Here is a 26,746-nt window from a genome sequence, read left to right on the forward strand (position 1 = left end):
AGCCCTGGTCTGGGAAGATCCTACATGCTGTGGAGCAACTAAGCCCGTGCACCACAACTACTGAGCCTGCACTCTAGAGCCTGTGAGCCACAACTACTGACCCCACGTGCCACAACTACTGAAGCCCACATGCCTAGAGCCCGAGCTCCGCAACAAGAGAAGCCACCGCAATGAGAACCCCACGCACTGCAACGACGAGTAGCCCCCACTCGCTGCAACTAGAGAAAGTCGCGTGCAGCAACAAAGACCCAATGCAGCCAAAACTGAATAATAAATAAATAAATTTTTTAAAAAAAGAATAACATTTTTCAATTATTACATGAAGTTCTAACTAAGATCCATTCATTCTTTTTTTCTAAAACTCTATACCTCTGGGAAACTTTAGACCATGTTAATAAATTACCATGGTCTTTTTGTAATGCATAAACAAAAAGATTAAAAATCAGTTCACCTAAGTTCTAATGTAAATATTTTTAAACGATGTTTTCAATCTTGGAGCAGCAAAGAACGTGACACAAAGTAACACCGATAAAGCCGTTAAAGTTAGTGCTCTAATAATTATGAACTGAAATACTGATATGCAAAACTAGTCTCATCTCCAGGTAATTTTTCTCTGTTCACCTGAAGGAGGCGGAACATCAGTGAGTAGAGAATGTACGTCTTCCATAGCATCTGTGTCATCGATCTGAAAATGAAAGATTGAACCTATCACATAAGTAGTAAATATATAATTGTTTCAAATTTTTAAAAATCGTTTTTATTATTTATTAAATAGAAAACATAAGAGTCAAGGAAAAGTAGGACCATTTTTCACTAAGTTAAAATATAAAACTTGAAAAAATTTTTGTAGTATCTATAAATTTTTCCACAATAATTATAAATACTTCTAAATGAAATATTTTACATTATAAAGTATATTGAGTTTAAAAAAAAATCGAGCCTTTCCTCAAGTCTTTATAAGGAAATGTTCCAAAAGATTTACAAAGATAGCAAGCAATCATTATCTCTATTTGTTTAAATTAATAAAGTGCAATTTAAAAATATCTTTTGACTAAATACAGAACTGCTTTTAAATAAAATTACATAGGGGTAAATTTAAAGGCATGTCTTAAAAGAATAAGTACAAATTCCATTTTTCCTACATCACAATATTCTGTTGTGAATTATAAGTAATGAACATATCCAACTGGACATATATTGACATTCATCTGTACATTGGGGATCTAAGTCCTGACTTACACCCAAGATGTCAAGAACCACTTTCACTTCCACTTTGCTTTAGCCATTCACAGTCATGGCCATAACTCGATTGTGGTATTCCCCAAAACATTCTACACCCAGATCTCCAGCATTCTCCAACTATAAGCCCCATCTCTCTTACTGAATCTACACCTTGCCCTCTTCTGCCCATACTCCAAGCACTTCTGTTCTCTACTTAGCCAGGATCCCTGGATCAGAAAATATGAAAAATGCTCTGGATCAAAGTGAAAGTAACCCTCATCTGGAGGGTTTGTTAAACAGATTCCTGGGCCCCACTTTGAAATTTTCATTTACTAGGTCTGAAGTAGGGGCCCCAGAGTTTGCATTTCTTACAAGCTCCCAGCTGTTGCTGATGCCACCATCACAGGGCACTTGGAGTACAACTGCTCTAAACTGTACCCTGGAACTTTTTGCTCCTTAACCTTTTACCAACCTCCATTTTTTTCCCTCCATTCTCAGACTGTAGAGATTATGAGAAAGAGGCACAAATTCATATGATATGAGTTTCCTACATGGTAACAGTCTCACCTCAGTTAAGCCTTGAGCATCTCCCACAGCTGACATTCTGATCACATTCAAGGGCACTATTCTAGACTCTTCAAACCTCCAATCCCATCCCAATACAATTCTACTGTCACCTTCCTGCTTTACTGAGATCCAGGCATCTGATTTTTTCTCTCAACTGGCACCTTACCAGAAAACATTTCTAAGTATCCTCATTTATTTTCCTTTCCTTCAATATCAAAGGAAGATCGTCTATCCTTTCAAAGCGAACCATTCTACAGGGGAGTGCATGGGAAGAAGATCTGTGAGGGCACAGGCTCCATAAACCTTTCATGTCACATTTATTCTCCAAGAAAGTTACTTCATTCTGGATGCGTTTTTACAATGAAAGTTCAACTACACCCTCTGAATTCAGTAAAAAAACAGTACACTCAGAATTCAGTGCTTATATTATTGTGTTACATGTAAAAATGTTATAATTATAGTAACATGTTATGACATATAAAGCAGGTAATAATTACAGTAAGTGAAAGAAGAGAACCTTCTTATTGAAATTAATCCAAGTTTACCAAAAAAGCTCCAAAAGTTTAATATTTTAATTATATTTCAACCCAAACACTAATTTTTCCAAAACTAATTTTCCAAAACAAAGTTTTCCAAAACTTTTTAAACTTTTGTTAAACAAAAGATATGTTACCAAGTTTGTTGTAATTTCTATAATAAAATATTCTTTTGATATTTTTAACAGTTGTAATGATACAAAAATATCACACCAATTTAGGACCTGACTATAAAAATATATATCTTATCTTCCAACAACTTTAAGAAATTAGTCCAATGCAATAATACCTCCAAAACAAATGCATCTTTTTTCCCATGTGAAAGGTCCAATTCTGTAACTTCATCAGAGCTTTCTGACTGAGATCTCAAAAGTCTTGAGCGTTGTCTAGGTTCTGGAATAGGTGATCCTATAATCTCTTCACATATCTCCTGAAAGAAATACAATTGCTTTACATCATATGACTGTCTTTTTCTGTTTTGGGCCTTTTTTGTAAACTGCAGTCTTTTTTTTTTTTTATTGAGGTACAACTGACATGTAACATATTAGTTTCAGGTGTTCAACATAATGATTTGATATTTGTATGCTTCAGTCTGGTTTTACATTTTTATATTAACAGAAAACTACCGGGGGGGGAGGGGAGTACGTAAAATGTATTCATAGTCCATATTTAATTATAACCTTTATGACTAATTAACCTTTTATAGAGTACATAGCTATTTCCTTTAATTGATAATAGCAACCTTCATACACTAATCCAGAACTATCACAGACACAGCAACGCAACACTGACATCTAGTGTAAAAAGAGGACACTACAATTAGTAGGGAATTGGCGGTCCTTCCAGCTCAGAAGGTATTTTCTACTCAGCATTTAAAAGTCCTAATAACCTATAAAGAATTAAAGATTTATGTACCCAAATAAGATTCTAATCTTTCATATCTTACGCAGTGGTAATTTTTCAAAGCCTCACATAGTAAAATGTGGAATATATGTATCTATGTATGTGTATATTTATATAATACACATATTATACATGTATTTGCTATGCAACTTATTTAGCTAAATAAACTTTGATAGTTACAATAATGATCTTTTTGAGGTCAGTGTAGGCTACAATCTTATATGGGTTAGTAAACTTTCACCCATTTTTTAGCCAAAGATCACAGCTAATCAGAGGTTCTAAATATCTGCTGGCCACAAGGAATATCAAGAGAATGTGGGTATGTAAGCACAAATGTAAAAGACACAGCCTGTTGTTGGTGTAACAGAACTATCTTTAAAAAAAAAAAAAAGGATTATTTTAAAAAAGGTTTTTCAAAAATGTTTTCAATGTTCATTGCTAGGGCAAACCTTGCATAAGACTGCAACCACACAGTTTCACAACACAGCTACCTCTGCAGCACCTTCGCATCCATTTATCTTATTTACACTCTACATTAACCTGCCCTAGATAAATCTGACAGGGTACCTATTACAGTGACTACAAAATGAGAAAGAAAAGATTCTGTATTCTTGAACATTTTTACCACAGATAAGCAATCTTTCTTTTTACTAAAAAAGAACATTTTAGGCCATTGCTTTAGGCATTCAACAAGTATTTATCAGGTGGCTACTACCAGGAGGAACTGGTCTAGCCATTAGGAATACAGCCCTGATGAAGCTTCATTCTATTGGGAGTATCAAGCAGTAGACAAAAATCAAAAACATATTTCACACACAAAGACACACAGAGGTAAGAGAAACAGAAAACAATAAAACACAGAAGGAGGATAGCAAGTACCAAAAATTGACAGGAGGGTTAATTTTTTAAATAGGGTGGTCAAAGTCAGCATCCCTAAAAAATAAGACATTTGAGCATGGATGTAAAGGGAGGTGAAAGAATGAGCGATGAGGAGAGCAAATCTAGACAGTGGCGGAAAAATCTTTAAGAGAACCTAAAAATATACTATAATCTAAATAGCAACTTATATATTCACAGTGGAGATTTATTTCACTTACCGGAGGATTGATTTCATATAATTCTTTATTCTTAGCAATCGTGTCATTTATCTTCTTCTGCATATGAGATATATGCTGCTCGTACGAGCCATCATTAGGAGTCTTCCCAGCAATCTGAATACCACCAGGCGTTGGTAAAGCTGCTAAATACACACCTGTGGCTGACTGGTAAAAATAATGGGGAAATAATCAGAAAAAAAATATCTAAAGAATAATAGTCCTTAAGTTTTCATATTCAGGAATGTGGTCCTTGCCCTGGAGGAAAAAGATAACTAGCATCACTGCTTGCATAGGACATATGTGGAAGGGCACAGAAAATCAGAACTGGTAACAGGGGTTGGTTACTTCAGCAAGAACTCTGCGTACGTCAGGGACAGCAGTGAAAGGATGATTTACTTTTCACTGCATATCCAGCTGGACTTTAAAGTTTTTTGTTATGATTGTAAAAATCTGCACTGAAAAAAACAGCTTATAAAAATATGAAAGGCTTCCCTGGTGGCACAGTGGTTGAGAGTCCGCCTGCCGATGCAGGGGATATGGGTTCGTGCCCCGGTCTGGGAAGATCCCACATGCCGCAAAGCAGCTGGGCCCGTGAGCCATGGCCGCTGAGCCTGCGTGTCCGGAGCCTGTGCTCCTCAACGGGAGAGGCCACAACAGTGATAGGCCTGGGTACCGCAAAGAAAAAAAAAAATATATGATTGAAAGTTGTTGAAAAGTAAATTTTTCATGAATGAGTAGTTTACATTTAAAGTGGCAAAAGTAAAAGGGAAACATGCAAAGCATGTAAAGAAACTGAGTTCAGAAAGGACAGGAAACTTACTCAAGATCACGCTGTCAATAAATGTGGGGAAGAGACTTGAATCTGTTTCTGACTCCAAATACCAAGAACTTTCCACTATACCATCCTGCCTCCATAATCACCAAGAGAGAAAACTTGATACAGACTTATTTTAAATATTTAATTACTCTGGATATTTGCGTATTTTGAATTGTTAGAGTTGTTGTTGTTGTTATTGTTATTACACAATTGGCAATTTTGTAAAAGTCTTTCCTAGAAAGGGTATAGTACTCTATGATAAAGTCTGTGCAGCAGATGAAATTGATCCCCAGAAGCTCTTTCTCCTGGGTTGTTCATGTGTCCATGACTGCACTCACCACCCAGTCTCTGATGCTCAAGCTCAGAACGCCTACTGCGCCATAGTGCCCCATCTCTAACACTTTCTTAACTGCATTCACTAATGAGGCAACAGCCCAGAATGGCTGAGAACACAAACTCCGGAACTAGACAGGCCTGGGTTTGAAACTGAGTTCCGGTACATATAACCATATCACTTTGGACAATCACATCCAACGGATGCTATCACAGCATCCGTTTCCTCGTCTTATAAAGTGAAGATAATATTAAATTCTTTCTGGGGCAGCCCAGTGCCAGACACCCAGGAGGCACTCGTCGGAGATTAGCTATCATGGAGGCTACTCTTGGGAACTTGAGATTTAACTGCACAGGGTAAAACAGCACAAAGATCAAAAGCTCAAACAGTTATAATAAGTGTCACTAGTGATCAAGAAGAAAAGGTTAGTAAGAATCAGAAAAGGCAGTATTTCAGGCAGGCATTGAAGAATTATACCAGGGTCACAAACTAGTTCCCTGGGGCTCAACCATCAAAAGTGTTTGCTACAATTGGCACAATGTTCTTTAAACTTCTGAATCTAAACCAAGCTCTTAGTTCCCAAGACACCCACCAATAACTACAGTTCTGTATTCAGCCTGACTACACATTTATGTTATGCCCTCGCTAAGCTTGTGGGTTTTTAGATGGGTGAATTGTAACTAACACTCTTTTCCCCAAGTTAGTATCAAGTATTTTAATATGCATCAGATTACCTTTATTAATCACTGCAAATTCCTCGTTAAAAAAGTGAGATTTCCTAATTAATCATCCACACACAATTATCCCCTACATACATAAATTTGCATATTTGCTTTTATAGAAAGAACAGATGAAGCAGGAAACAAATTAGCATTTTATCTACAAATGCATACTGAGAAAAAGAAACCAAATTCCATAAATTTCTTTTATTTATTTATTTATTTATTTTGGCTGCACTGGGTCTTCCTTGCGGCATGCTGACTTCTTAGTTGTGGCATGTGGCATCTAGTGTTCCCCAACCAGGGATCAAACCTGGGCCCTGTGCATTGGGAGCGCAGAGTCTTGCCCACTGAAGCACCACGGAAGTCCCCCATAAATTTCTTAAAATTAAATTTCTATACATGTCTCAGAAAGATGACAGAGAATTCCAATTTGAAAAGTACTGGTGACATAGACAAAAATTCTGGCTGGCAAAGTGTGGAGAATATGAGAGAATTTCCATAAATATTTTGCAGGTATCTAGTTCTCTGGCTACTTAAAAAGGCAGTTCTCACTCTCCCCACTGATAACTTTCTAGTCGGAACTTATTTTCTAATAAGCCAAGGTGAACATGAAGCTGAGATAAAGAGCTTTTCACTGCCTCACAATTTATTAGCACTTCAGAAACACACGTATTTTATTTTATTTTATTTTATTTATTTATTTATTTTTTTTTATTTTTTGCGGTACGCAGGCCTCTCACTGCTGTGGCCTCTCCCATTGTGGAGCACAGGCTCCGGACGCGCAGGCTCAGCAGCCATGGCTCACGGGCCCAGCTGCTCCGCAGCATGTGGGATCCTCCCGGACCGGGGCACGAACCCGCGTCCCCTGCATCGGCAGGCGGATTCTCAACCACTGCGCCACCAGGGAAGCCCCATACACACGTATTTTATTGCACAATCCACTGCTGAGCTCTGGTGCACATGTCTCTCATGTACTGATTTTCTCCATTAAAACTAAAGATTCTTTTGGCACAGTGGTCCTCCCCGCTCAGGAGTGATTTTGTCCCCCAAAGGACATCTGGTAACGTCTGGGGACAGTTTTGGTTGTCACACTGTGGGGAAGCTGTTAGCATCTAGTGGACAGAGGCCAGGGATGCTGCTAAACATCCTACAATGAACAAGACAGCTCCATATAACGGAGTTATCCAGCCCCAAATGTCAGTAGTGCCAAGAAGGAGAAACCCTGTTTTAGCAATGTACAAACAATAATAAAGTTCAGAACAGTGGTGGCCAACTTACAAAACAAGCTATACATGGCAATTCTTAGAAATCTGACCATAGGAATTATGATCAGAATACAAAAATATAATAATAGTATAAATATAAATAAATTTATACAATAGTTTATTAATTTAATTTCAAATAATAAACTTATAAATATAAAAACATTTGAAAGCCTATCACTAGACTTTTTTTTACTTCTTATAATGTCCCTAAAGCCTTAAAAGCCTTAATGCCAGATCTTTAGATAAGTCTTTTTAGAAGACTCTTTGAATCACATAGAAATCACAGGAATCACAAAACAAAACCAAAACATCGAAACTCACCGCTAAGCCCATCAACATATTTTCACCCACTGAGATCTGAATTCTCAGTCCAAATAAAGCATTCATTCCTTTGAGTTTTAGTTTATTCATTAACTGAGTATGCACTTCATATTCCATAAATGGCAACAGATTACTGATAGCTGTGGCATTTGCTTCTGCTTGTGCCTTCTTTTTTAAGCGGCACAACCTGTTAAGGAAAATAATTTAGTCAGTGGAGAGTGTTCTTGGTACAATCTTAAGAAATGTCCAATTTTTTTTAAGTTTCTAAAAGTGTGCTTGATAAAACATTTACTTGTTTCAAACGGACTTCTTAAATTTTATCAATAATCTTTTCTGTCATTTTTTTCACTGTACATACTTTTGCTAAAAGTCCTATTTGAATAAAAAGGAAAAAAATCTCAAAATCTCTAGAAATGAAATAAATACTGATAAAAATCACTAGAGAATATAATTTTGCATCTTAGGTTTCATAACTCCCTGTGATCATATAATGGGTGGATAGCAAAGGAAAAAACTTAATTTACTCATTAAAAGAATACAAAGCCTACTTGAGTGTAACACCATGTGCCAGGCACTGTTCTAGGTGGTGAGCACTGATCAATGAATAAAACACAAAGTCCTGTTCATGCTTATATTCCAGTGGGGACAGAGGGGAGGGGAATAGGAATAAACAAAGAAACAAGGCAACCACAGATAATGCTTAAGAATCCAGTCTGTGCAGAAAATAAACCAGGTGAAGAAAAGTGAGAATAACTCGACATAAGGCCTCACAGCAGAGATGACACCTGAATTGGGATCTTAAAAGCACGATGGAATTGAGAGTGCTGGAAAAAGACAATGACGGAATGGAGCTGGCATATTAGAAGAACCAAAAGGAGACCACTGTAGGTCAAGAGAAGTGAGCAAGGGTGAGGGCAGCACAGATGAGGGTGTAGTTAAGCATGGGCATGAGCATCTAAGGGGCTTCGGGTCATGCTGAGGCATTTGATTTTATTCTGCCAGCAACGGGAACCCCCACATAGGTTTTACGTAGTAACATGATCCAAAGTATATTTTAGGACATCGTTTATACTGCTACACAGAGAATGGAGTAAAGATAAGAGAACTGATGTGGGGATGGCAGACAAGAGGCTTAAATTTAGGTAAGAGACAATGAGAGCTTGGACTAAAAAAGGTACCTGTGAAGATGAAGGAAAGATCCCCAGACTGGCAAGCCAGGCTATTTAGGCCAATAGTTCTCAAACTCTGCCTTGCATCAGAACCACCTGGAGGGCTTGTTAAAAAACAATTACCATCACCAGAGTTTTCGATTCAACAGGTCTGGCACATGACCTGAGAATCTGCATTTCTATATGGTCCCCCAAAGATGGTGATGCTATTGGTCTAGGTACCACACTCTGAGAACTGCTGATGAAGACTAATCCCCTCTTACCTAAAACAACAACAACAAAAAAAACTGAATAAACTATATCTTTAAAAATCTTCCTAAAAGCATCACAGGACCAGGGCAAGGAGCAATGCCGAGTACAAACATAAGGAGGTAGCGTAAGGAAATTCTTTTGTGGTGGTGGGACAGTTCTGTATCTTGACTGTGGTGGTGGTTTACACAAATCTATTTGTGGGATAAAACTGCATAGACCTATACATATATACAAAAATACATAAATGAATGCAAGTTTAAAGAAGTGTAAAACTGAATAAGGTCTGTAGCATAGTTAACAGTGTTATAACAATGTCAATTTCCTAGTTAATACTATACTACAGCTGTATGAGATGTCACCAATGGGGGAAGCTCATTGAAGGGTACACAGGACTCTATACAATTTTTGCAACTTTCTCTGAGTCAAAGCAAGTAAAACACAATGAACAATAACCAGCAGAAACAACAGAAAAAAAAGATTTTAGATATTAAAATCAGTTACAGAATCAATCATAGACTATAGTATATGATATATTTGAAAAAGAACAAAATAAAACTTCTGGGAATAAAAATAGATTATCAAAAATTTAAAAACCCAATTATTAGGTGTAATAGCATATTAAAGACAGCTGAAGAGAAAATTAAAGAATTGAAAGATAAATAAGAAAATATCCAAAATAACATAAAGAAACAAAAAGATTAAAAAACATAAGACAAGAAAATAACAGACATAGAGGAGGCAGTGAGAAAGTCTAACATACTTTTAATTGGAGTATCAAGAAGAGAGAACAGATGAAACACAGAACTAATCTAAAAATTTTTTTAAATTCATGAAAGACACCAATCTACAGATTCAAGAAGCCTAAGGTATAACAATTAGGATAAAGAGAACTCCATACCTAACACTTCATAGGGAAACTGCAGAAACCAAAGACAAATAAAATAGCTCACACACAGCCTGAGGGGAAAAAAATAGACAAAGTTCAAAGGAACAACATTTAGTCTAATAGGTTACTTCTCAACAGTCGCAATGAAAGCCAGAAGGCAGTAGAAGGGTATCTTCAGTGTGCTTCAAGAAAGTAACTGCCGGCCCAAAATATCTTTTAAAGATAAAACAGACTCATTTTCAGACATGTAAAAATAGACAGTTCACCACCAGCAGATCCACCAAAAAAAATACTCAAGGAGATAACTCAAGCAAAAGAAAAACAATCCTAAATGGAAGGTCTAAGATGCAACAGGGAATGAAAGCAAAAGTAAATGGATTAGAAACATACTTTAGAAGATGTAACATGCCTTTGTAATAACTTTGATATGGGGAGGTAGAATACTACATCTGGAAGACAGAACTGGATACAGCAAGTATCACTTATTAAAACAGAGAAGACCAAAGAAAGAAATGGAGAAAATCAGCAGTTCAATTTGGAACAAGTATGAGATGCCTAAGAAAATGATGTGTAAAGCAGACAGGAAAGTATATGGGTCTGAAACTCAGAAGAAAGTTCTGGACTAGAGCTATAAATTTGGGAGTCCTAGACCTACATACAGCATACAGCATACTTACATACAAGCATACAGACTTATAGGAGTTGACGAGTTCAACTAGGGAGAAAGCTTTGAAAGGGGGTCCAAACTCACGGCTCTCAAGGAACAAGAAATGAGGAGGAATCAACAAGGAGACTGAAGACTATACATAAAGGTAGGAAAAAGGAGGAGGTGTGGCATTGTGAAGTCAAAACTTTCAAGAAGAAGAAAATGATCAAATGTGTGATTATTGCTGAGATGTTAAGTAAAATGAGGACAGAAATGCTCAGTGGATTTGGTAGCCTGGCAGTTGTTGGTGACCTAGATAGCTGCAGCTGTTTCCTGTGTGCCAACCACAATTTAGCATTTCCTATTCCAGTACACTTTAAAAGGAACTCTTAACAGCTAACTGAAGATGTAAAGGAAACACCACAGAGCACTGTTCTTAAAAAGACGAAAAAGTCAATTTCCACAATGTATTAGATATTTAATGTCACTAAAGCATCCTGAGTCACACCCCCAGCCTGCAACAGATTAATAATCCTCATAATAATACATATTTGTCCAGAATTTCAATGTTTAAAACTGCTTTTGCATATAAACTTATCTGAGTTTCATAAAGAGGATATTTTTCCTCCATATTTTCCATACAGTAAAATAAGAGGTTCAGATAGAATTGCCAAGCCTGCCCAGGATCACACAGGTAGGAAGGAGCAGATATTTGAAAATACGTCTGTTTGACTCCATACCCTATACTCCTTCAAGGACCCCAAATACCATCTTCACAAACATACCTTGCTTGAATGAGACAACCTTTTCCAATAACTGCTGCATCCATTGGGAGGTCTATAGTTGTAAAGAGAACATCGGGAACTTTTTGTTTCCTGCAGTTATAGCAATATGTGAGATGAGCTGGAAATGGCATATTCAGTTCATCATATGGTATATGGCAAAATCCACAGCCTGCAGGCAAATTTTCTTCTAGCCTATTAAGAATATATTAAGAAAAAAAAAGGTATTCTTGAAAATTCTATGCATTTTTTCAAAAACATATATTATATATCCAGTACTTGTATACAAACTACACCACAACTTCGACCATAGTTAAGTACCACTATGACTGATAAGAAATGACCAGGAAATCAGAACCATGCACTGTGCTATGAAAGAAGAGGCTTATATAAGTAGAGTCATTTTGCATCAATTCTTATGTTTGATGACTTATCACCTGACAAAAACCACTATCATTCCAATGGTTTTTCCTTTGGGATACAACATAAAAACAAATAAGTGTGACATTTTTCTACTGTGTGACGAAGATAACACAAATAAAATCACAAAATAATTCCTAAGAAAAAATACTCTTTAACCAACCTAACAATTTGAAAAAAATCTATGGTTAAAAACAAATCTATTTAAGAGGAAAAACTGTAAGTTAAAGCTAGGCATACTCTAAAGTTTCTAATTTATGATGTCTGTTTTAGCATTTCTGCGAAACCAAAACACCTGTGTTTCAAAAATGAATATCCATCATACATAAAGCACAAATGAACAACCCACAACTTCCCCATTCATTGTAAAATGTCTGTTGTATTGTGCTGTTTATGAAATCATTTTAGAATGATTATTTATTCAGTCATTAAATATGAGGAAATGAGGAGAACAGGAAGGGAAACAGAGGGGAGCTCCATGGAGAAATCCCAGCTTTCACACAGCCACATCTTCTATGGCTCTGGTAAGATGTGGGGTCTCAAATCCCTTTCATCTACAGCAACCCTTTAAAAGTTGAAATTTGGCAAGTAGACACATTAAAAGGGGAAAAGAAAACTCATACAACACCGACCAGGAGTCAGACTTTCTGTAGATTCTTTGTATACATTATTTTACTGAATTTTCACAATAACCCTCTAAATCAAATTAAGTTTCTCCCAGATATTATTCTTTTATTGTTGAGATGGCATTCTCACCTATTAGAAGTAACAGGGAATCAGACAGATCTGGGCAGAGCCGTGTGACTCTGGACAAGTCATTTAACCTCTCAGAGCCTCCTCTATAAAAGTGCAACAACAATATCTACCTAGAAAGGGTCTTTTCTGGTTTTTTTTGAAGATTAAGTAAGAAAACTATAGCTAAATACTCACACCCAACAGAGGGCAACAAAAACTAGTTCCACTTGGCCTGAAACCAAGCTGAGATATTAAGTAACTTGCTCAGTCACACTAAGTACTAAGTAGCAGACCTCAGATTTTTATGCCAGTTTGTTTAGATCCAAAGCCCATGTGTTACAAGGGGACACAGAAAGATGAAAACTGGGGCAATTTTTAACTAAACACCTCACAGAAATTTGAACATAAGTGGTGTAACATCATAAGGCATAAAAAATAAAAGTGCTAAAATTTATGAAAGTATTTGAAATACGAAATGTACAAAAGGCATTATCTTTGAATACTCATACCCTAGGGAATTTTTTTCTTCCTTCTACTCTCCTACATTTTTCAAATTTTCTCTAGTAAGCACTAATAATTCCATAGCAGAAAGAAAAAAACATTTTCCTCTTTTACAAGTAGGGATGGTATCTGTTGCATCAGACTGCCATTCAAGAGAGCTCACTGTGTCCATCCAAGCCACAATACCAAAACAACCAAGCTGGATGGGAAAGCTTGTTTGTTGAATTAGCCTTCTATCTAGTGAAGAATGGAATCTATTGAGACAGGTGAGAACTATATGACAGGACTGGGACAACTCACTGGCAAAGTCAGTTTTCTCAAAGGAATATTCCAATTGTTCAATACACTTCAAAATGTCCCACCTCCACTTTCCTATTTACCATGACTTTTAATGCTCAGAAATATATTATGGTCAAAATCCATTTTTAACACTGACAAAAGAAGAAACTGACCAAGGTCTTCTGTGTACCTACCAGAGATAGCATATCTTTCTTTGCTATACAGAGACTTGCAAATTTATTCTAAATTTGATCACATACAGAATTTTTTTTGCTTTCTTCCTTAATATACACTAATACATTAATACCAGGGGAAAATAAATATGCATAGTGTAGTGCAAGGGGTATTTAAAATTTATACTATTTGGGCAAACTCTGGTACCAAATAGTTTTTTGTATATATATTTGATAACTTCATCGTTTTATGGAAAATACTTATGACATTTATGGAAACTAACAGATTAAAGGGACCAATAATGAAATAAACCAAAAAGTAATCTCATTTTACCTAATGCTTTTATTTTTGCTTTCTCTTTCACATATATTAAAGTTATATTTCATGAAGCTTTTATAACATAATTGAAGCTTTTATACATAATTTTCAGATAACATAGTATTTTGATTGTTTTGTAAATTAAGAATTTTATGAAAATTGTTTCATGACCTTTTCCTGTTTTGGAGGTAAGAGAAAGGAAAAGGAAAGGAAGAGAAAACTCAAAATAAATTATTTCTACACTGTAGCAAACAAAAAAATGTATACTTGAAATCCTTCGATTGGTAATCATATGTGTCATTTATCAAGATATGAGAAATAATGATGTGTCATACAGTGCAGAACCCAACACTTCTTTGTTGCTATGGATTAAGTAAAAATCAGTAAAGTGCCTGGTCCTGATTTCAAAATTGCACGCCTATAACCCACCCTCATAGAGAAGGACTAGCCCAGCTCTGAGAGGAAGAAAGTCAACCTCTCCCTTCTCTGCCCTTAAGAAAAATAAGCCAGGCTGTCATGACAACCTCTGTTCCAAACAGCCCTCCACGGTGCCATCCTGAAGAAATCTAGGGTTCAGTACAGCTGCTGTGCCGGATGCAGATAAAATACAGACCTCTTCACTACAAAAGAAAAAAAACATAAACAAGTTAACATTTTCAGGGAATCTAACTTTGGAAAATGTTAAATATCAAAGTGATTACAAGGGTAACAATTTAAATTTAAAGTTAGACTCTACTAAATATTAATATCACAGGATTACCTCCTAAACCTAGAATAGAAAACAGAAGTAATGTTATTAAAATGGAAAGGATAAGAATTCTTTCTTATTTAAAAATTGTAAAAGATAAAGCATAATATTAATGACAACTGATTCCTTTATTTTGTTTGTTTTATGTTTGTTTTTTATTTTTCCATGGAAAGGCATTTTATTTCAAATATAGCAGTGTGATTCCTTTAAAACATAGTAAAGCTGATAAAGACTGGAACGTTTCAAAATATAGGTAGTAATAAACTATATTGCTGAATCCAGCAATAACCCATCAAACTGTATTAAAATACTCTTTAAATGTCTATTGAATTTTATTAAAATTATTCTAAAGACACAACTATGTAAATATCTATATTGTTATAGCTTAATTCAAACTTAATAATAAAAAGATATCTGAAACAAACAAAATAAACTAAACAGAGCTTATGCTACATCATTATATGTATGATAAAAACTGATTTTCAAAAGAATTCTTTGAAACTCTTGATTACATACCACCCAGCTTGAAAGCCAAAAAATTAAACAATCAACATAATTATTGAATGAGATCACCCAAAGCTAGTGAGAAAAGTAGCAGCCTAGGGACGAAATGCTGGAAACAAAGAGTAAATGGACCAGAAGAAAGGATATAAAAGAAATGGTCTGTAAGAGGTCAGGCTTACAATGTTTAAGTGGGCACTGAGAACGTCAGAAAAAGTAACGGGGAGCCACAGAAGGTGCCAAATCAAGGAGCTACAAGAGCAGGCGTGCATTTCAAGGTATGTGTCTCAGGGAACTGAATCCAGTAATAATAGTAAGTAGGACGGGTTAGAACAGAAAAAACTAGTAAAGACAGGATTTAAAGACAAAGATATTTTGAGGTCTAGAGGGAAAAGAGAAATTTGTATCAGGTGAATGCAAACTTCTAAGTAAATTAATTGAACTCATTTCTATAGACTCCTGCAACTGTGATTTATCTCCAGCCACTGATCTACACCTCTGGCCTTCTCCACATGCTAGTCTTTTCGCCTTGAAAACCCTCCCTATGCCTTTTCTCTTCACTGATATAACTCGTGCTCATCTCCCAGGATTCAGTTCAAGCTTCAGTTACTTCCTTAACACTTTCTTCCAATCCTACTTCTAACCTCCAGCCTTCTGAGATCCTAAAGCATCCTAGGATGTCTCTATCATAAAATATATTATACTTGTCATAATTCTCCAGGAGAATGTGAATCTGATGGCAAGAACTATGTCTTTTAAAACCATATCCCTAAGACCCGGAGAGTGCATGACACAAAGTCCATGAATAAGCAAGACCACCTACTGGGGAGTAAGGCAGGATAAGCATAACAAAGTTAGTAGTTTAATAAAAGTAGAACAGCTACTATGGGAATACAGCAGTTCAACGGTATAATACGTGGTCTGCAAAGGAAAAGAAAGGGTCCTCAGAAGACGAAATAGCATGGCTCTGTAACATCCTCATTTACTACAGTCTAATCATTTTTTCTCCAACAAAAATGATCGCCACCACCACAAGAGAGTTATCCATGTAATAGCTGGCAGTAAGAATTATCCAACACAAGGTGGAAAAATAAGACAGCAGAAGGTCACACAGTTTCTAGATGATATCCAATACAAACTTCTGAACGAGTGGAAAGTAGGGTTCAAGGATGGCAGATAGCAAGTAAAGTCAGAACCTATGTAAGGAACTGGGAAAACTCTTGGTTAGGATAAGGGTCAAAACAAACTAGGTGTAAATGAGCAAATGGGATGGGTGGAAAAATATTAAGTTGTGATCCAAGAGGGAAATTTTATGGTTTCAAATTTTTAAAGAGAAGCAGTTTCAAGTGACAATGAGGTCCAAAATAAGGCTGAAAGTCACGTGGGGATAGAGGATTTGAGAATGAGAAAGTACAATGCCAGGCTGTTAGAAGGGAGATAACCTTGTTTAACTGGAGAAGATGGGCCAAGCAGTAATGAACAAGGCAGAAGAAAGTTTTGGAGGTAGAAAATTCTAAACTGTGGAATGGCATGGACGTTAAGGAAGAGAGGCTATCCAAATGAAAGGTAGGAGAAAAGTGGATTGAGAACTAAGAGTATGGAAGTCCCCTCCTAACTGGGTAGAGTTAGAAAGGATGATTTGTTGGCAGGAGAAAGTTAAGTTACAGTTAGTAAAAGAAGGCAGAAAGAGTTTACAGTGAACTTTAAAGACACATGGCAAGTTCATTTACAATAGATCAAGGGTTCCAAAATCCCAGAGGAAGGAGTTACTGGAGTCACAAACTGGAGTAAAGTAGGCCTAGAGTTAATACTTGCTATGTGCCAGTATTATATTCTCATTTAATCCCTCAATAACCTTAACTGATAGGCAGTTATCATCTCCACTTCAGTGTACAAACTGAGGCTCACAGGAGTAGAGTAACTTTCCCAAAGTTTCACATTAATTAAGTAGCAAAAATGGCATATGAACCTCGGTGTGATATACTCTAAAAAAGCCCATGCTCCTGGACCACTCCACTCTTCTTCTTTTCCCTGTATCTGCATGAAGCTTTCCCCCTTTCAGATGACAATCTGTAACTTACAGCATCTAGAAAATCAAGTTGTTTTCATTTACCAGATGCTAGTTGATTCACTGTAGCCCACTACAGCATGACAGCCTAATGCTTTGGCATGTGATTTTATTTCTTGTCTGATTTCTGCCCACCACGCATCTCGAGTTTCTGGTTCATCTGAAAAATAAATTTTAAATCAGTTCACTACTCAATAGCACATTGTCTATTTGAACAAGAAATGGTTAAAATAAGCATACTCTGGAAGGCAAAGAAGTACTATTCTACAACAGTTTTTAAAACTTCACATCTTTAAAATGCTACTTCTCAAAAAGCTTAACATTTTAAACTCGATTGCTAGAAGATAAACCACCTAGTTCTATTTGCTTTATTACTTTAAGGGACATCTATAGGGATGTATTTTATTAGATACAACTTGAAGGTAGACCCAGAGTTTCCAGATTCCAATCTTAATCTAAAAGGACATCCTATGTCTCACCTCACTGAGTGGATACCTTATGATTCATATCCATTAAATTTAACTTAAATTCTGATTTCATTTCCTGGTACCTATTTTTTATAATGCACTATATTCTGGGTTCTTTCCAAGGCAAAGATTTGTCAATGTGAAAAAGCAGAAAGCCATCTGTAGCCATTCTTCTAAAGAGATGTGGGTCCTGAAGCAAAGTGGCGAGAAATAAAGGGACTGGCCAATGCAAAATAAGGAAAGCAAATTTAAAAGATTAATACAAAGAATCTCGTTAATGTATATAAGGACAAATTTCAGATAGAACACTAACTCCATAAATGGCTCTGGCATTAAGAAAATGCTTTAGAATCACAGAATTGCATTTTATTACTACAGAGGAGCCCAATATTGCTTGTAATGGAGCATTATAGATGGAGCATCTGTCACACATACTTCCTAATCACTTGCATTTAGCTGCAAACTACTGATGAACAGCAGCTGCATATACAGTAACTTTAAGTGCAAAGATGTTAAAAACAGAAACGGTCTATAATCAGCATATCCTAATCTGTTTCTTTTTGTGGCAATTCCGTCTGGGAACAATTTGGAATAGAAAAAAACAACTCTAAATAATATGCTAAGTTCTTACTGTAAATTTTCCACATAAAAGGCACTATTAAGACTGAAAACCAAACAATCCAAAAGCCTTCTTTTTTGAATTTCAGCACTTATGCAGTTTTCAAATACGTTTTTCAAAATAAGTAGAATAAGTAGAATCATACTCACTAGTGAGATACTGACGACAGCAAAGTAAAGAAAGGCTCAAAGGCTCGGTATAGCTCACACTCCTATGACCTCCTCCGCAGGGAGGAGATCAGCAAAGGGGAGAAATGAGGAGATAAAAGCCAGAACTACAAATGATGCCAGCCAGTTCTTGATTTAAAGTTTGGGATCCAATACAGAGCTGCCTTAAAACTTTCTTTCAGAAGAAAAGAAAGAAAGGCAAACTCCAGGAAACTCAGGAAAAGATCAGAGTACGAGATAAAATAAAGGAGGAAAAGAAACAAAATACTACAATATGGTGTTAGCAATCAATATTATGAATTAAGAAATGTGTGAGAGAATTAGGTGGCCCTATTTTGCACACACACTACTATGTTAAAGAACTTCTTCATATTCCTAACTGACATGTAGATGCCAACAGCACAAATACACTTTCAAATCCATTCTTTTTAGGACATACGTGTTTTCAGACCAATCTGGATACCTATTTAACATCATCCTTTCCTAATAGGGAAATTTTATATCATAAGACGAACTATTATTCAAGTAGTTGCTCAATCTATCAAAGTACTTATGATTCTTTGAAAATAGGTATCACAAATAAGAGAAATATATCTCAGTTTAGAAAACAATTATTTTCCTGAAAAACTATGTAAAATAAAAAGTCTGACTTTTCTAAAATTTAATAGTAGAACATGCTATTTACTTTTTAAATCATTCCAGTAGTTTACAATATACTTTTGCTCAACCAAATAATCGTATACTACATTTTTAGATTTCTCACGTTAGGTTTGCCTACATCTTGCTGCAAGTAATACATGGTAGCTTTTCTGTTTTAAAAATGAATTTTACAGGAAGTAATCCACAATATTGTTGTTTAAATTAATGAAAAATGGAGGAAGTTACTTATTTTAAGTTCAAGATCTATTTATTTAGAAAGGCCAGCATGCCTAAATGGAAAAATATGTAATAATAATTACTATGAGATACATGTAACCACATAGAATACAAAGTTTCTTTATATCAAACTTACCTTGGTATAATACATAAAATAATCAGATAATTAAACCAAACACTATGAAAGAATAAGTGGCTGATTAAAAAAAAAAGAAAAAGAAAAAATGCTGAATGCAGCACAAGTAGAGCATTCATTCTCTTCTGACAAGTTCACAAGCAGCCTTTATTTTTGACACATGAGCCACACAATTACATATGGGGATGCCACTGTTGTACTTAATAAAGTATTTACAAGCTTAATAAAAGCTAAAGAGTTACATAACACGGGGGCTATGGAAGCAAATGGCATATGTCCACACTCCAAAGAATTTCTTAAATTTGGTTTTTGGCTAAAGCAAAAGCTCGAGGAACAAAGGGTTTTGCAAAGCAGATTCAGCAGACAAGAGCCAGAAACAGTGGATGTTTTGGCGCATGCTTGGATCAGGTGACAGTACAGACTGAAAACTATGGCAGCTCACTGAAATGGTTACAGAAAGTAATGGCCCTAGATTCTAGGTGAAAGCAAGGCAAGCATACAGTAGGGAGCACTTAATCACAAACTAGTAATTGGATTAACAATAATTACCTACAACCGTAAGCAAGAAGTCAAAGGAACTTTTTGGCTATTAAATTTAGGGGTTAATTAAGATAAAATTAGGATAAATTAATTTATTTAATATTACAGAAAAATTAAATTTATCTTCAAAGCCTATTTTATACTTAATGCCAGAGATGAGCCAGAGAAAAATCAAGTAGTAATCATAACTCAGCCTAACTTATTACCACTGAAAATTCAGAAATATCATAGTATTTAATCCCTATTAATGGAATTTTTAAAGTTTAGAAACAGCTAATTACATTTCTTACAGGAAACACACTAGTGAATTTGAAGTGTTTTACTCACCCTACAAAAGTAAAAACTAAGGGTTTACCATACTTATATAAAGGCAAAACAAAGAGTCCGGCTTAAAAATTTACTGGCAACTATACATGCCATATATGAAACTGGATACACAATCTGGTCACTGGAAGGATATACAGCTGAGATGCGAGGGTTGCAAATAAACATTTCAGAGATGTCAAGAAAAAAATATTTTCACTTTAAATACCATGCTCCTCCCAATAATCTATAGAATTACTTATAATTAAAAAAATATTATCACTTTAGGAGATATTAAAAGTTATTTATTTATACAAACTATATTTCATACTATTTTATGTTTTTCTTCTAAGGGTCAAAACTCTTCATTGCTAATATCACAAATCTTTTACTATATCCTTTTAATTGTAGGCATGAACTGAGCTCTAGATCAATACCTCACTGATGCCTTTTTTAGGGGTAATGTCTTCACGCCTGGGTTGACACCACAGTCAATTCATTTTACTACTGTTACTTGTCTAGAGCATGGCCATAGCTTGATATCTTGCCATCGTTTTAGCATTTTATCTTGTTTTTGAAGTACAGGTGACACTGGTAAAGATTCCTAAAATGACAGTAATAGTTTACACCTCAGAAAGTAAAGAAGTGAACAACTCAACATAACATGCTTTTATAAAACTGAATCCCTTTGAGATTTCAGGCAATTACACACTTGCGACTAAGAAACACTGACTACCTAAAGTGTTCAATTTAGTTCTATTTTTATATAGCTCTAGAAGAGAGTAACTCTGTCCTTGGGAATCTTTTAATCTAGTTGAAAGAAAAACAGGAAATGGATAGTTATTCATTCTAATTTTTAAATAAGCAAGAGAAGATGAAGTGTTAGGTAGGATTTTCAGTACAATGATAGTGTATCTTGTTAATGGACAGCACAAAAAGCTACATTCTCAAATACCTGAAATTAATATTCCAACCCCAAACAACCTTTTGAAGAAGATATATTTCCCCTAATGAAATAGAAACTAGAGAGTTCAGGTTCAAGGGAGTATACAACCTTAAACTGGGTGATGATTCAGTACAGACTAAAAAGAAGAGTCTCATGGTAGAAGAAGTGATGTGCAAAGTCAGAGCAAACTTCAAGACGTAGTAATTTAGAATGTTAGGATGGTGGCTGGGATACAATCCATGTTGGATCAAACTGGAGTCTTTAGTATTTGTAAAAAAAAAAAAAAAAAAAGTCAAATATGTAATCTACTCCTTGATTGTGAAATTTCACTCTTTATATATAATATAACTGGCGACCAGTTACATTATTTTATACAGAGAGAGATGATACATTACATTTACATGTTACATTAAAATAATGTAACGGAATATCCAGTTACACTTTACATATACATATATATGAAAAGAGTGAAATTTCACAGTTAAGGAGATTACCCATCTGACTTTTTTTTTAACAGTAAAGAATGAAAAGTAATGAATATCACTACATTATGTATAGAGGGAAAATTATGTATTACAGTTATATGTCACATTATAAAGGAAAGCTCACATATCACGCATGCTATATTTATGCCTTCTTGAACTCTATATATCTATTTCCTGAAAACCTTATTAAAATACTGAAAACCAAAAGCTGCTTAATACTTTAGGCTTAGTTTGCACAGCTGCTCATGAGTGTCTCTCAGACATAGAAAAATAATAATTGCTGAGATTATCAGCAGAATTCAAGTTCCAAGAAAGCCTATCTCCATTTAAGTAACACACACACACACACACACACACACACACACACACACACAGAGCAAAATAGTATAAGAAAAAGCCTCGACCAGGTATGTAAAAAGGATGAGGATTTACACTGGATGAACACTGGTGTTCCCAATCCCCAGCATTGTGCTCAAGACATGGTGGGCACTCCACAAACAACCATTGAAGAAAAATTTGCATGATCAGACTGATATGTATATTCTATAAATATTTCCTTATATATCAGCTGACTCATATTTTGTTAAAATTAAATATTTTTAAAGCAGTAACTATACATTTCTTAGGTTTTAACTATTAATTTTTGCCCCCAAAATAAAAGTGAAATTTCTAAACAACTACAGTTCTAAAAACTAACAAAAAAGAGTAATATCTTCTAAATTCAGACCACTAATCTAGAGCTTGCATTATCACTAGCCAAAGTTCATTTACTATATAAGACTGAGAAAATCTTCAGTCTAATATGTCTTAAAATCTACAATCTGTCTAAAACTTAAAAAAAAAAAAAACTTTTTAGAATATTCTCAGAAACAAAAGTTACTTAGTTTCAAACACCTTGTTTTACTAACTCAGGACTTAAAAACACTCTTAAAAATATTGTCTAAGTTTATAAGCTATTTCAAACTAGTACTTTTCAAACGACATTATATAACTACTTTATATTTCCTCTTGTCACTTCCTGAAAAAATTATCTAAGCTGACAGGCATCCTACACAAGAAAGAATAACAAATTTTACTCAACTCACTGAGACTATTACTAATTAAGAAACACGTATGTGTGAGCTATTCAGAAATACTTTTAGTGGTAAACTCAGAAGAAAAAAATGATCATACCATCTGAGAAACAATAAGCTCAGGTTATGAAAATTTACTCTTAAAAGTTTACAACTGAGCTTTCCAATAGACTTGAGTTTCCACATGCCCCCTGGGATGTCAGACTTGTAGACATGTGGAATAACCATAATCTATCTTTCTCTCTCAGCTGAAAGTTGCCAAGAGCCTGTTTCACTCACCACATCCTACTAATCACCAAGTCCTGTAGATTTTACATTATAAATAGTTCGTAAATTTATGGTTACGAGTGTAAGTCCTGAAGCCAAAGTAGTAAGGTTGAAACTGTGGCTCAGTCACTTTCTATTTTACTTTGGGGAAACTGCTATGTTTCATATTGCTCATCTACAAAATAGGAATAATGCCTATGTCAGGGTTGTGTTTTGAGGATTAAATGACCTACTACCATAAAGCACTTAGAAGAGTATGTAGTACATAGTAAGTGCACTATAAACCTTTAGCTCTCCTATTACCACCAAATCCTAGGTCACTTATCTGGCCAGTACCACTGCAGTCTACTCACTGGGCTCCCTGTCTCTAGTCTTGCTGCTTTTAAATCCATTCTCCAACCTCTAGTCAATGATTTAATGCAAATGTGGTCATGGGCTACCCTGTCTTATTCCTACGCACCTCCTGTTCCTGGCATGTCACATACAGATCTGCAAATGTTACATCCTCCTTCCTAGCAGCAAGATTCATCTTGTCTTTCGCAAAGTCTGTTACCAGGCCAAAAAAATAAGAAACAAGGTAAGAAAAGGTAATAATTTTTAAATAAATTCTCAGATACTGAGTTCCCTTCTTCCTGCTCTATAAAAATATTTTCTATCACTTGTAGTTAACACAAACTAAGACAACAAAGCAGGAGAAAGGGGGGCAGGAAAAAAAAGGTAAACTAACAAAGACATTCTAAATTAATGGCAAAAAACTTAAAATAAGTATGAAGTAGCTATGTAATAAACATCATCGAATGAGTAATGGCTAGGATATTGTTTTGCACATGCTTGAAGTTTCAGAACTACATTCAAAGAACGTATTAACATGGCTCCAAATACACTGTCTGAAATATAAATCTGCGTGAATCTCCCATATACCATCCAACACTGAGCTCAAGAATTACCACCTCTATAAGCTTCCCTGCCACATAGAGTTAATCCTGCCTTCCTCTTTAACTCTGTATCTTGTATCACTCCATAACACACAATAATCCATTTACATATTCTTCTATCCTCCCAGAATATGAGCTTTCTGAAAATAGGAGGACTGGCACTTTTGCACACCTATTATCTAGTGAACTGTATGGCACAAAATAAATTCTAATAAATGTGTGCATGATATATCGTATTTCATGAAATACTATTGTGTGATATAAAATGTTTTCCTATATTTTTCCACATTTTAATGTTTCTGAAATAGGAATGTCTAGTAATTAGTAAGTATGTTTGACTACCATGTGTTCCCTTCTCTTTTCTCTTGGAAGCCATCTAACACCTGGTATTCAGAGAGTCCAGAAAATACAATATTGATGAACAGTTTCTAGCATTAATAGAAACTGTATCAACAACTACTTTTCTTACTGATGTGGTCAATTCTTGATTTTCTATGGTAATACAGGACAGGAGTGGCTAAATATTCCCTAATGATGGAGAAAAATATATAAATGATTTGAATATATTTACTAAATAAATCACTTTTTTTCAGAATTATCAACTTATTTTTCTGAAACTAGTATCCGAAAAAACCTGGTTTCTGAATATGTGCCAACTATTATCAAAATATTCTAACACCTCAGTTAGAATCAAAAGATTCTAACACCTCAATCAAAAGCATACAACTACGAGCACATTAAACTAAAAGCATCATCTTTTAATATGCTATAACATATCCACCTTTTCTTTCCTATACTTACTACTGGACTTTATTTTAAATGATGGCAAGATATACTGCTTCCTCAACCATGTTTTTCCTCGCCAAATTCTGTAATTCTGCTTACACGGGACAAAGTCTTTATTATGTCTACAAGATTTAACTTTTGCCTTTTCCACTTTTCCAAAACTGTTCTATCATTTAATACATCTCCCATTCTAAACATCTTTGCCCTCACAAGGTTTCAGGCTCCTTAAATTATTAATGATTGATGCCCTCAATGTCCCGGTTCTTATGTATTTAGCCTTTTTCTCTGCCCACTACCCTAATCTGCCTATGTTTTAAAAATATATTCTTATTTTTATTAAATGAATCCAGCAGGGTATTTTTAATTTCTCACTAAAAATTAAGTATAAAGCATGACATTACAAATGATTAATTCTAATCAATGTGATAACATGCTGGCAAAAACTTGGATAGGAAATAGAGGTAATTTCCCCAAAGATTTACCAATTGGTGTCGGTCTAAATCTACAAAGGTTGGACTTGATCAGATTGTGTACTAGACTGGCTTTAGGTAAATCTACATGATGAACATGAGTTACTTCATAGTCAAACATGCACTACTTACATCAGAACTTACATCCTGGACTCCTAAGAACAAAAAAAGTTTACAATATTGAAAAGATTATGGGATATTATCTCAAATACTAAGCCTCCTGGTGTTTCTGTTTTTGTTTTTCTGTAAACAGATGTACTTTCTGATGCAATTAACTGAAAAAGTTCTATAGGAAAATACCAGTTTCTGATACTAAATCAAAATAGCTCTAGTATTTAATTTAAATCTAAAATAGAAATAACATAAAAATGTAGATATTTATATTAACAGAACATGCTTTTATCAAAAAGAAAAATTGCCTTTGACTCTAAACCACATCATCAGCTGTAAAGCTATCTTAGCTTAGTTTCTTTAAAAGCTACAAACTATATTCATATGTAAAATTACTTAAAAAGAAAAAATATATTCTCATGTCGAAGGGGAAGGAGAAAAGCTTATGAAAGCTGTTAATCCCCCCAAAATCTGCTCTTACTTACCAAATTTTGGAACACTCTAGAATTATAAATAAAAATGCTAAGTTATACTTTTATAATATTTATAGAACACTAAATATATTATAATCAAATCTCAATTGAAGTTTACATATACTTTAGGATTATTAAACTAGTCATTTAATACCTATAATATATTTAACAATTAATATTTCTTTAATCACCAAGCTAATGCCAGTGTCATTTACCTGATATGAAAAAACTGTCCAAAATGTAATAAATATAATTTAAAATTATCATTCTGAAAGTTAATCACCTAACAGAAGTCATTCATAATTTATGGTATTTCTATGGTTTTGATTAATTCATTTTAGTTAACATATTTTGATGTTTGCCATTTCCATGGAGATTACAAAAGTTATCACATATGTATTGTAAAATGTATCTGTATAACTGAATTGACATTAAGCCTATTTAATCTAGAACATTTCTAAAAACTTCACTGAGCTGCCATAATTTTTGTCAGCATATGTAGTACTGAATGACCATTAAAATACCTGAATTGAAACTATTCCAGTCTAGCAGTTTGTAAGATCTTGTGTTACCCATAATTCCGACAAAGGCTGAGTTCAAAACAGCAAATTAGTAGATCAGTTTTAGGTGCAGAATAGTAAGAAAAAAACAAAAAACACTACAAATAAGAACACAATTGACAACACCACTTGACAGGAACTAGAAAGACACAGACAGCAGAGTTAATAAGAAGTAGAAATAGATAGAGAAGAAGGAACATGCTATCATAATCTAACATTAACTAAAGTCTAATTAAAGATAATTACCTTTTCAAAACCACCCCACTCTTT

At 34.8% G+C, this 26,746-nt stretch overlaps 1 protein-coding gene across 5 annotated transcripts in view; it reads right to left on the reverse strand.

Moving 5' to 3' along the window:
* The window catches only part of C2CD5 (C2 calcium dependent domain containing 5), an 82,854-nt gene that overhangs the window by 18,884 nt on the left and 37,224 nt on the right, over positions 1-26,746 (reverse strand). For 4 of the 5 annotated variants that reach the window (XM_007449376.1, XM_007449377.1, XM_007449375.1 and 1 more), the window contains 7 exons: positions 17,308-17,422; positions 14,470-14,565; positions 11,522-11,713; positions 7,784-7,970; positions 4,325-4,489; positions 2,614-2,754; positions 622-685 (listed from right to left, as the gene is read on the reverse strand). In XM_007449376.1, the coding sequence (XP_007449438.1) occupies positions 622-685; positions 2,614-2,754; positions 4,325-4,489; positions 7,784-7,970; positions 11,522-11,713; positions 14,470-14,565; positions 17,308-17,422 (960 nt within the window). Of the gene's footprint in view, positions 1-621; positions 686-2,613; positions 2,755-4,324; positions 4,490-7,783; positions 7,971-11,521; positions 11,714-14,469; positions 14,566-17,307; positions 17,423-26,440; positions 26,507-26,746 lie in introns of all 5 variants that reach the window. The other variant, XM_007449378.1, reaches the window with a different exon arrangement.

Source organism: Lipotes vexillifer, unplaced genomic scaffold (assembly GCF_000442215.2).
Source record: "Lipotes vexillifer unplaced genomic scaffold, Lipotes_vexillifer_v1.1 scaffold135, whole genome shotgun sequence".
NCBI classification, from domain to species: Eukaryota; Metazoa; Chordata; class Mammalia; order Artiodactyla; family Lipotidae; genus Lipotes; species Lipotes vexillifer.